The sequence below is a fragment of the Chrysochloris asiatica genome, unplaced genomic scaffold (assembly GCF_000296735.1).
Source record: "Chrysochloris asiatica unplaced genomic scaffold, ChrAsi1.0 scaffold00097, whole genome shotgun sequence".
NCBI classification, from domain to species: Eukaryota; Metazoa; Chordata; class Mammalia; order Afrosoricida; family Chrysochloridae; genus Chrysochloris; species Chrysochloris asiatica.
This window is the reverse complement of record NW_006408615.1, coordinates 6502036-6514194: the sequence shown is the minus strand read 5'-3', so window position 1 is coordinate 6514194 and position 12159 is coordinate 6502036. Positions and strand designations below refer to the sequence as shown.

The 12159-nt window shown below is 48.5% G+C and overlaps 1 protein-coding gene across 1 annotated transcript in view; it reads left to right on the top strand.

The window, feature by feature from the left end:
• ARHGAP8 (Rho GTPase activating protein 8) overlaps positions 1–8294 on the top strand; it is a 52891-nt gene extending 44597 nt beyond the window's left edge. The window contains exons 8-12 of the mRNA XM_006866897.1: positions 865–938; positions 2016–2093; positions 5359–5487; positions 7265–7368; positions 7971–8294. Of these exons, the coding sequence (XP_006866959.1) occupies positions 865–938; positions 2016–2093; positions 5359–5487; positions 7265–7368; positions 7971–8294 (709 nt within the window). The remainder of the gene's footprint in view (positions 1–864; positions 939–2015; positions 2094–5358; positions 5488–7264; positions 7369–7970) is intronic.
• The last annotated feature ends 3865 nt before the right edge of the window (positions 8295–12159 follow it).

Below are 12159 nucleotides of genomic sequence, written 5' to 3'. Positions count from 1 at the left end.
TTGTAAGCCAGTCACTTCTTGCCTTTGTAGCCCCCCGCCCTCCATTTTGGGTAGCCAATGTCCAAGTTGCCCATCCCTGTCTACTCTGTGTGTGGAGTGGGTGGGAATGATTCTTGCTGTAAGGACCTGTTCCCTCTTTTGAGCTGCTGCATCCATAGGTGTGGGTTGAAAGTGGTCTTTTGCAGCAGATTTGACTAATGCAATACGTCATTTGCTTTCTTGACTGCTGCTTCCATGAGTGTTGACTATGGCTCCAAGCAAGATGAAGTTTTTGACAACTTTAGTCTTTGTCATTTATGGGTCTAGTGGTGAGGATTTTGGTTTTCTTTACATTGAAGTGCAGTCCATATTGCAGACTGTGCTCTTTGATCTTCATCGGTAAATGATTTAAGTCCTCCTCACTTCCAGCAAGCAAGGTTGTGTCATCTGCACATCGCAGGTTGTTAATGAGTCTTCCTCCAGTCTTGCTGTGGTAACATACTGGGGTACTACCAGACACAGTTTTCAAGTGAATTTTCACTTCCCAGAAGTGAGGAGGACCTAAACCACTTACTGATGAACGTCCTATGCACCTTCTTCTTCTGAATGCCTTTGTCTCTCTCCTATTCATCCTTCAAAACCCATCTCAGAAGATGCCTGCTATGAAGCCTCCCCCTCCCCGCCAACCCCTAGATCTCCGCTGGCTTGGCTGCAGCTCTCAGATACATCACTGTTGGTTTCATGATTTCTGCTTCTCTTTCGGCCACCAGACTGCCCATGTCTGTCTTGACAGCTCTCAGTCCTGTACTTTTCCACGAGTGTGAAGAAGGTTGGAGCCTATGCATGCAAGCAGGTATCACCGTTTCTTGATTTTCTCTCCTTCAGCCTCAAAGACAAAAATAAAGGCGAACTCATCCCCCCAGTGCTGAGGCTTACAGTGACGTACCTGCGAGAAAAAGGTGAGAGGCCCGCTTCAGCCCAGGACACTAGGGATGCTGGGTGCATGCCCTTGCTGGGAGTCCTTCCTGGGCCCTGATGCCCACAGGCTGGGGAATTGGAGGAGCTGGAACCCATCCAGGGAGGGGAACCAGGACAGGAGAGATATCCAGCCTGTGGTTCAGGGGCCAGGCTCTAGACTGACTGTAGGTGTGAATCCACCAGCTGTGCAACCTTGGGCCAGTTACTTACTTTCTCTGGGCCCATGAGGTCAATAGCAGTTTCTGCCTTATAAGCTGTTGGGATGTAAATGAGAAAATGCAAAACGAATTCCTCAGTCAGTGCTGATCTCCTGACCCCTTGTGCTCTAGAGTAGAGCTGTGCTCCTAGGGTTTTCAGTGGTGGATTTTTCATAAACACAGGTATGCTTCAGCAACACTGTTCACAGCCAGGGCACCACAAGGAAAGAATATCCCAGTACAGAAATCCCATGAATTCTCTGGTTTCCCAGCGCATACAAGTCGTGTGTCCATGACCTGTAGTCTAGTAAATACACAACTGTTGTTGTTCATGCTGTTGAGTCGATTCCAACCCATAGCGACCCTGTGCAGGAGCAGTTGGTGAGTTTGAACTGCCGACCTTGTGGTTCAAACCAACCTTGCGGTCGAGTTCTTATCCTCCACTAGGACTTCAGTAAATGTGAGATAGCAAGATGAAAACCTTTAAATCTTGTGAGGATGACCAGAATGTGTCACAGAGACAGGAAGTGAGCAAATGCTGTTGGGAAAATGATGCCAATTAGGCTTGCTTCACACAGGGTGGCCGCAGACCTCCAATTTGTAAAACAACAACAACAAAAAAGAAAAACACAGCGTCTTTGTCTGCCTTGGATCACCAGGTCCTTCTTCCTAGTTACCTCTGGGTGTGAACTAGGACCTTCAGCCTTGTGGAGCATGTTCACTATTTGCACCATGCATGGGCTCTGGTGGTGAGGGCTTGGGGGACAGTTAGGGACTGGCCACAGAGGCTGAGTGTGATGCTGCATTAGTGGAGTATCATAGAATGTTCTGGAAGCACTATGAGAAACTTCCTCCCTACAGGACTGCACACCGAGGGCCTGTTCCGGAGATCTGCCAGCGTCCAGACTATCCGAGAGATCCAGAAACGCTACAATCAAGGTGAGTCCATCCCCCAAGAGCCCATACCCCATGCCTCCCGCCAGTCTAGCAAGGCCACCCCTGCAGGACCTCAGAACCCCGTTACCAGAGGTGGTACAGCCCCCAGAGAGAGGGCAGCTCTGAGGGCAGCCACCAGGAGCGACTGAGAAACCAGAGTGTGGTCTCTGTCCAGACCCCACCCCACTGGATGAAAGCCGTTTGCTGTTAAGGTCCTTGTCACTCAGGTGGGAGAGGCATGTGCTTCTGCATAATGCTCAGAAAGGTGGGGTTCTTGTCACGCGGCACACCACAGCACAGGGCCCTCTTAGTTTCCTCTCTGCCCCGGGGCAGCCCGAAGGTGTGGGGAACACGATGCCGGGACATACCCCCTGGTGAACTCATTACTGGATGATCACCCATGCCCTGTATGTATTCAACAAGCACCTACCGGTTACATGGGACCATACTGAAGTGTCCCTCAGAGAGGGTCTTGGGTGGTCAGTCTGTCAGATTCAACTGGGAAAGTGGTCAGAAAACCAATAGATTTTATTTTTTTAACTTTTCATTATGATTGGGTGACGGTTTACCGAGTATCAGTTTAACATCCAACAATTCAAGTCCGTTTTGTTTCATCTCATCGATGGCAACCCCCACCCACCCTGTAGCATCATTTCACCCACTTCCTCCTTGTCTCCTGTTTCCATTCCTCCTCTGTCCTCACGCTTCTGGGTTTGGTCCTGGGGTAAATGCTGCTCTTGTGATCACAGATGGTTGATGACTAGTCTAAGGTATACTACCTCCCTAGTGTCATGGTTCCTTTGTAGATCCATCTACTGTTTGGCTGAAAATTGCGCCATGGGAGTGAGTTCATTCCAGACCTGAAGGGGGACTGAGGGCCATAGTCTTGGGGCGGGGGTGGGGGGGGGGGTGGAGTGGGGGTGAGGAGGGACGGGGGGGGGGAGTTCTGCCAGTCTCTAGCCAACCAGTAAGCCTGGTCATTTTTATGATTTTGAGTTGGGGGCCACAATTTCCTCCCACTCTAGCCAGTACCTCCTGTTTTGATGCTTTTTATATTGGTCCCTCATGGTAGCTGGGCACCATCTAGTTCTTCCCATAAACAAATAGGAAGGAGTCTCCACAGATCCTGAAGCCACAACCTGGTCACAGGGTCATACGGAGCTGCTCCCAGGACAGGAAAACACCCAGCGGGTTGGCCTTTGGATGGCGGGCAGGGTGGCGTCTGAGGTTAACCCCCACTGAAGACCAGGTGGTCAGCTCATATTTTGGTGCCTACGCTTGGGAAAAGGGAGAAGTTTAAACGTAGACACCCACGTGGAGCAGACTGGGAGGGACACAAAGTGATTAGGGCTGTTTGGTTACACAGTGGTAATGGGCTTCTATTCTAGGAAGTTGTGGAGTAATGGCCGAGGGGCTAGTTAGAGCCCACAGTTGTTGAGAGATTGTGACAAGATCAGAATAACAATGACAGAAACTGGGTAAAAAGGGCTCTAGTTGCTGTTGAGTTTTCAACTTAGGGCATCGTGTGTGTCAGAGTAGAATTGTGCTTCACAGGGTTCTCAGTGGATGATTTTTCATAGGTAGATCCTCCTCATGGTGCCCCCGTGTGTGTCAGAGTAGAACTGTGCTCCACAGGGCTCTCAGTGAATGATTTTTCATAAACAGATTCCACTCACAGGTTCTCCATAGATGATTTTTCATAAGGAGATTATACTCACGGCGCCCCTGTGTGTGTCAGAGAACTGTGCTCATAGGGTTCTCAGTGGATGAGTTTTCGTAAATAGATTCCACTGATGGCGCCCCCCATGTGGTCAGAGTAGAACTGTGCTCACAGGGTTCTCAGTGCTGCGGCCTTTCGGAAGCATCTCCAGGTCTGTCTTCCTAGGTGCTTCTGTGTGGGTTTGAACAGTGAGTAGTTTGTGCCTTAAGGGACTCCTGGCCTTCAGGAAAGCTGGGGGCATTAATGGTGCCAAGGATGCAGGCCGAATGACAGGGACTGAGCTAGGACTGGCTGCTGGGCAGGCTTCTCGACCCTCATGCCCCAGTGCCATGCTGGCTGGCCAACAAATCCCAACAAATAAACCACCCACACATTCACTGCCTCCTCTGGGCACCCTGGGAGGGACGTGCTGGTGGAAGACAGCACCCTCAGTACAGGCGGGGCCTGAGCTGTTGGCGGCAGAGGGGTCCCTAGCACTCGGAATCCCAGGACAGGCTCTCCCTGCTGCATCTCAAAGCTAGCGCCAGGGCCCAAGTTCAGAGGCCCCACAGCCTAGACCGACCATCCTGGCTTCCTCGGCCTGTTTAAATCCTGCTGGTCTCCATTCTGTAATGCAGAAATACCACACGTGGATGGCTTGTTGTTGTTAAGCGCTGTCAAATCAGTTTTGACTTATTTCGACCTTGTTTAAGACTCCAGGTGTGGTGCTGTAGGATCAGCAAGGCTAGCAGTTCAAACCCACTAGCCATTCCTCGGAAAACCTATACAGGATCTCATTGAGTCAGAACCGACTCAACGGCACTTGTACAACAATGCAGGGTTTCCGCGGAGTAGCTGGTGAGTTTCAGCCCACTGCGCCACACCAGGATTTAGTAAGTGGATGGCGTTAACAAACAGAAATGTATTCTCTCACAGAGGAGATGGCTAGAAGTCTGACTTCAGAGTACCGGTGCTGGGGAAAGATCTTGGTCTCCTTTCAGCATCTGCAGACCCAGCATTCCTTGCTGATCTCCATGTGTCTTGGCATCCATCTTCCTGGGGATCTGGGAGCTTCACAGCCCAGGGACCCCAGGTCAAAAGGACATGCTCACACTGAGCTCTTTCTTGGTGATAGTGGGTCCTTCCTGGTCTTCTTACCTTTCTCTCCTTTGATCTCTTGTAAAATAAAAGGTGTTGCAGACCACACCTGGAAAATTCCTTTACATCAGATCAGGGTTATGATGGGATTAAGGGCATTGCAGCCCACCCTTCATCCTCTTATTGGTTTATCACATCCGATCACATCCTGGGCAACCACACATGACTGCCACATGACATCGCAACTGCCAAACCACCGGAGTCCTGGTGTGGTGCTGTAGGATAAGCCCTCGACTGCAAGGTCGCTTTGGGTCCCTATGGATTGGAACCAACTCAACAGCACTTAACGACACCATCAAGCCAAACCACTGGTGACACATATTTTGGGGGATATAGTTCAAGCCTTCAGGAAGCTGCTCTGATTCTCCCCACGTTCATACCTCCATATCCCTCATTGTCTTCTGTGTGCAGGGAAGCCCGTGAATTTTGATGACTATGGGAACATCCACGTCCCTGCTGTGATCTTGAAGACTTTTCTCCGGGAACTGCCTCAACCACTGCTGACCTTTGAGGCCTATGAGCAGATCCTTGAGATCACCAGTAAGGACCAGCATGTCCACTCTTGGATGGGGAGCCTGGTGTCCACCCCCCATCTCGTGGGTAACAGTTAACTGCTAACTGAAATGTTGGTGGTTCAAGCCAACCAAGTGTCTTCAAGGGAGGAGACACCTGGAGCTCTGCGTCTATAAAGATGACAGCCTAGGAAACCCCGTGGGGCAGTTCTCTGTCACAGAGTCAGAATTGACTTGACGGCGCACAACAGACATGCATTTGACATATGTTGTTGTTGTTAAGTGTTGTTGAGTTGGTTCTGACTCATAGCGACCCTGTATAGGGCTTCTGAGAAGCAGGTGGTGGATGTGAAACGTCGACGTTGCGGTCTGGTGCATTATCCTGCAGCGCTATACCAGGACTTGTGTATTTGATACAGTTTCTATGCATTTGATATAGAAACTGCATTTTGAAACGTCATCAGTGTGTTGATTAGTGAGTACTTGGCATATAAGTAGTTATATACTTGGCATACATGTAACTGTGCAGCTACATACATACAACTTTTGACACTTTCAGAGGAGAAATCTACCTCTGGGATTTGAGTGTATTCCCTGCACAGACAGGGATGGTGGAGTTTCCATGAACTCTACTGCCTCTATACCTGTCTCAGTCTGGGTTCTCTGTACTTGCAAAACCAGTGGAACATACATACAAAGTGTACGTGTTGTTTGCTGTTGTTCAGTACCATAGAGTTAAGAGTCAGTTCCTACCCATAGCGAACTTGGATAGGGCTTCTGAGGCTGTAAATCTTAGCGGGTGCAGAAAGCCCCATCTTACTCCCACATAAATATGCATAGAGAGACTGACTTCAAGGAAATAGCTCAGGCACTTGTGAAGGCTGGCAGGTCCCAAACCTGTGGGCCCCCAGGTGTCAGGGCAATCCAGAATGTGCAGGTTAAGACAGCCGGATGACGAGTGAGATGCAGGACTGAGAGATCTTTGCCAGAACACCCAGATATATCGGACGCAGGCTACACCCCTAAGGAAACGGATTGGCCTTCATCTAATTAGCTCTTCAGCGGATTGGCTGCTCACATCCAATCACAGAATGGAAGGTGATCACATGATACTACATTACGGAAGAGCAATCAGCTCAGTGTCTGCAAACCACAGAGAATAGTGGTCTAGCCAAGTTGATACATGCCATTAATCATCGCAGCCGCCTGTCCAGTTTGAATGAAAGGGTCGTGCCTTTGAAGGGGGGTGGGGTTTGGGGCCCCGTGGACTGAAGAGCCCTCTTGGCCCAGGACTGCTATGTATGTGTGTGGTATGTGTCTTTGTGTATCTGCAGCCAAAACTGAGAGCACACTTACTGACTGGTGGGCTTTGATAGAATGTCTATGGAGGTCAGATGGGAGAATGTGGGTACTGAAGGGCACTGTGGGGTCTCAGAGTCCGGGACATTTACTGGTGCTGTATTCCCCGACTGCAGTGCACTGTGGGGCCTTGGGGGCGCCGAGTAGCCTCAAACAGGCTACACTTGTCTGGGCTGGTATCGGAAGACTTAGCGTTGTACTAAAGACACAGCCATACACCATAGCTAGCGAGTGCCGAGGGTCCCGATTTTCGAGCCCCGCCTGATCCTGTAACAGAGAACTGCCGACGGGGTTTCCTACACTGTCATCTTTATTCCAGGCATGCGGTGAACAGATGGTGCTCAGAGTAGTAAAGGGATTTGGGAAGGGTGGTCACATGGCAAGGTGGGAAGTCAGCGGGACCCGACACGTGTCCTCAGAGCTGGGTGGCCCTCTGCCCTCTGCAGGTGTGGAAAGCAGCCTGCGAGTGACCCGCTGCCGTCAGATCCTGCGCAGCCTGCCCGAGCACAACTACGCAGTCCTCAGCTACCTCATGGGCTTCCTGCACGCGGTGAGGGGGCGGCCCTGACCTCCGCGCATGTGTGGGCCTTCATCAGTTTGGTGGGGGGGGGGGGGGGAGGCTTCCTGCACCCTAAGGCAGCACTTCCCAGGAACTTGGCAAGGAGGCGGGCCACGGGGCTACTCCAGGGTACGAGACAGAGGTGTGGGGTTCCCGTCCTATTGTATCCATTCTGTCAGGCACATACATGGTCACACACACAATAGGACACACATACACTCATGCTCACTGACACATGTACTCACAGACGTACACACACTCATATACATACACACTTGCTGATACCACACATACGCGCACACACAGCCATAGCTGTGAGGAAACGCATGATTTGCTGAATGCTGAGTAGAGGTCAGCCTTCTCCACGGCACCCTCTGCTGGCTGGTCCAGTGCACACAACCACGCTCCCCACTGGGCTGGGGTCCCCACCACAAGTAGTGGGCTGAGGAAACCCCAGATAGCCAACCATGGAGTGTCAGAGCCTGTGGACTCCTCTGAGGGCACCGGGTCCAGTCCTTTCTCTTTATAGATGGGGAAACTGAGGCGGAGTGGGCAGGTCCGATTCAGGCGGTCTCACCTGTGTTCCCTTCCAGGTGTCTCAGGAAAGCATGTTTAACAAGATGACCAGCTCCAACCTGGCTTGTGTCTTCGGGCTGAATCTGATCTGGCCTTCACAGGGGGCCTCCTCGCTGAGTGCGCTTGTGCCCCTGAATCTCTTCACCGAGCTACTGATCGAGTACTACGACAGGATCTTCAGCGCTCCCCAGGCACCAGCGGGGCACGCACCCACCTCTGCCAAAGCCAGACAGCCGGGAAGTCCCATCCCCCAAGGATGTGCTGGAGATGGACGTGCGGCCAGCCTTACCACACCTGTCCTGCCACCACGTCGCCTGCCTGTGGCCGGGAGACCCATCTAACGCTGCAAAGACTCCAGCTTCACAGCGCATCGGTCCGCACACTCTTCCTATGTGCTGTAACCGGGCATAAAACGACCATAGAACCTGCCGGGAAACTGCCATGGTTCTCATTCTTGGGCCCATCTTCCTTGGACTGGGATCATAACTCCATGTGGCTTCACTGGAAATGGGATTTATTGGCTGGGGCTGGGAGACGGAGACTGCTGCTCCAACAAACCACACAAACCAGGAACTGAAGTCTGCAGCCGGCTTGTGGGGCTGGAACTGTGAGTCAGCGGGGCTGTGTGTCCTCTGGGCCGTACAGCTGGGGCGACTCACATCCTGGGATTACGTTCACAACGCAGGCACAGGGTGACCTACAAGTGGGCCCCACACCTGCACTGACATGCTGTGTGCCCTGTCTCCAAGCCAAGGGCAGAATCGGAGTGGCAGGACATGGTAGAATTACTTGGCCAAAAGGTATGAGCTGTGGAGAAGGGAAGGAATGGATGGAAGCCACTGCTAAGTATTCTCTGTAGAAGACATAACAAGGAGCCCTGATGGCACACTGGTTAAGTGCTTGGCTGCTAACTGAAAGGTCAGTGGTTTGAATCTACCAGCTGCTTCCTGGGAGAAAGATGTGGCTGTCTGGTTCAGTAAAGATTTACAGCCTTGGCAATCCTATGCAGCTCTTGTACTCTGTCCTGTAGAGTTGATGTGTAATCCACTCTGTGGAAACGGGCTTTATATTTTGATTGGCAGCTCTGGTAGCACAGTGGTTACAAATCGGGCTGCAAACCTCAAGGTCACCAGTTCGAAACTACCAGCTGTTCCGCAGGAGAGAGATGAGGCTTTCTGCTCCTGTAAAGATTTACAGCCTCAGAAACTCTGTGCAGGGTCACTATGGGTCGGAACCAACTCCACGGCACATAACCACCAACCAACTATATATATATCAGAATCATTAAAATGATCAGGAAAAAAAAAAAAAAAAAGACAAGGTGTCATCAGAGACTTTGAAACTTACTTTTGAATGAAGAGCAGCTAAAGTGAATGGAAGAAATGATGAACTGAAAGAGCTGAACAGGAATTGTCAAAGGGCAGCTTGAGAAGACCAAGTCAAGTCTAATGATAAGTTTAACCTGGAGTTAAAAGTCCAAAGGAGGCCCACAACACACCCAGCACTTCACAGGTTGGAGGAAGTCAAGAAAAATTCAAGACTCAGTTTGCAAGGTGGAAGGATTCCGGAAGTACTAAAATTGAAGCAGGAAGCTTTGAAAAGAAGGTGGAGTCACTGTTAATCTCTCTTTGCCTCTCTCTCCCACCAGTTGGTTCCCACTCCTAGTGACGCTGTGCACAACAGAATGAAACACTGCCTGGTCCTGTGCCATCCTCACAATTGTTGTTACGTTTCAGCTGATTACTGCTGCCACTGTGTTAATCTCCTTGGATGTCTTCCTTACTTTTGCTGACTCTCCACTTCACCAAGTATGATGTCCTTCTCCAAGGACTGATCTCTCCTAATAACATGCCACAAGTATGAGAAAGGAAGTCTCACCATCCTGGCTTCTAAGGAGCATTCTGACTGTATTTCTTCCAACACAGATTTCTTTGTTCTTCTGGCAGTCCACGGTACTTTTAATATACTCCTTCAACACCATAACTCAAATGCATTAATTCTACTATGTTCTTCCTTATTCATTGTCCAACTTTCACATACATATGAGGTTATTAAAAATACCATAGTCCTCAGATTGATAATTTTGTTCTTATGTAGCAGGTTTGCCTAATGCAACACATCGCTGATTTCTTGACTACTGCTTCCAACAATGTCAATTGTGGATCCAAGCAAAATGAAGTCTTGGACAACTTCAATCTTTTCTCCATTTATCATGATGTTATTGGTCCAGTGATGAACATTTTTGTCTTCTTTATATTGAGGTGCAATCTATACTGAAGGCTAATGATATTGTTAGATGAGTTCCATATTCTGTTGGGTCAACTCTCTTTGGAATGTATACAGCTAGGGATCTCTTACAATTAGTTGGCTAGATAGCTGTCTTCATCAGTAAGTATTTTAAGTCCTCTTCACTCCCAGCAAGCAAGATTGTATCATCTGCATACTGCAGGTTGTTAATGAGTCTTCCTCCAATTCTGTTGTCACGTTTTTCTTCATAGAACCCAACTTCTTGGATTATTTGCTCAGCAGACAGGTTGAATAAGTATGGTGAAAAAAATACAGCCCTGGTGTACATTTCCTGACTTTAAACTATTCAGTAGCCCCTTGTTCTGTTCGAACTACTGTTTCTTGGTCTATGTACAGGTTCCTCATGAGCACAATTAAGTGTTCTGGAATACTCATTCGTCACAATATTAACCATAGTCTGCCATGATCCACACAGTCAGAGCCTTTGCATAGTCAATAAAACACAAGTAAATATCTTTCTGGTATTCTCTGCTTTTAGCCAAGATCCAGCTAATGTCAGCAATATCCCTAGTTCCACGTCCTCTTCGAATCTGGCTTGAGTTTCTGACAGTTCCCTATCAATGTGCTAGTTATTGCAGCTGATTTTGAACTCTCTTCAGTAAAATTTTACTAGCATATGATATTAAGGATATTGTTAGATGATTTGCACATTCTGCTGGAATGGGTATAAATCTGGATCTCTTCCAATCAGCTGACCAGGTAGCTGCCTTCCAGATTTCTTGGCATACATGAGTGAATGCCTCCAGTACTGCACCAGTTTGTTGAAAGATTTCAATTTGTATTTTGCCAATTCCTGGAGCCTTGTTCTTTGCCAATGCCTTCAGTGCAGCTTGGACTTCCTTCGGTATCAGGGTCTGAGACCGGCTCAGACCACTGCGTGGGTTACTCGAAGGAGAGGCGAGGATTAATTAATCAGATAAGGATCAACAGGCTGATGGCCAGTGACATAGTTTATTGTAGCAGCGTGGTTTATATAGGACTTTTAGCATTAGGTCATAGTTATTCTGCCTAGTTACAATGTTTTCTATAGTAACAAGGATATGATTACCCACCAGGATACCAACCAGGATCTGATTACATAAGTATAAACATTGTTATAGCAACACAGAATCACGCGATTTTAGCTCAATTTAAGTTCCTTTTCCCAGGATTGTCCTAGTTACAATTAACAATAAGTCCTGATCGCTGACATCACCTTAACCAGGTGAAACTTGTCTTCAGGCCAATTATAAAAGCATGAAGGCCATCTCAACCTTCACCATTAGATGGCACCAGTGCTGGCTCCCGACACTTCGGTATCATCAGTCCTTGATCCTATGGAACCTCTTGAAATGTTGAACGTTGAACATTTCCTTTTGGTTCAGTAACTCTGTGTATACTTTTAATCTTCTTTTGGTGCTTTCTGATAAGTTAATATGACCATTTGTTTTTGTTAAGTACTGTTGAGTTGCTTCTGACTCAGGGACCCTGTTTAGGGTTTTCGATGAACTGCCAGTGGGTTTGAACTACCGACTTTGTGGTTTACAATCCAATGCTTATCCTGCAATGCCATATCAGTTGAGGCTTGAATTTTTCCTTCAGTTCTTTCACCTTGAGAAATGCTGAGCATTTTGGTTTTCTAACTCCAGGTCCTTGTGTATTTCCTTATAATAGCTTCTCTATGCTCAAAAGCAAGTTTCAGGTCTCTTCTGATTTCCTCTTTTGGTCTTTTCTTCCCTGTCTTTTCGATGACCTTTTGTTTTCTTCCTCTATGACGTTCTTGATGTCATCCCACAACTCTTTTGGTCTTCAGTTTTTAGTGTCTAATGCATCAAATCTGTTCTTGAGATGGTCTCTAAATTCAGGTGGGATATGCTCACGATCATATTTTTGCTCTCGTGGACTTGTTTTAATTTTCTT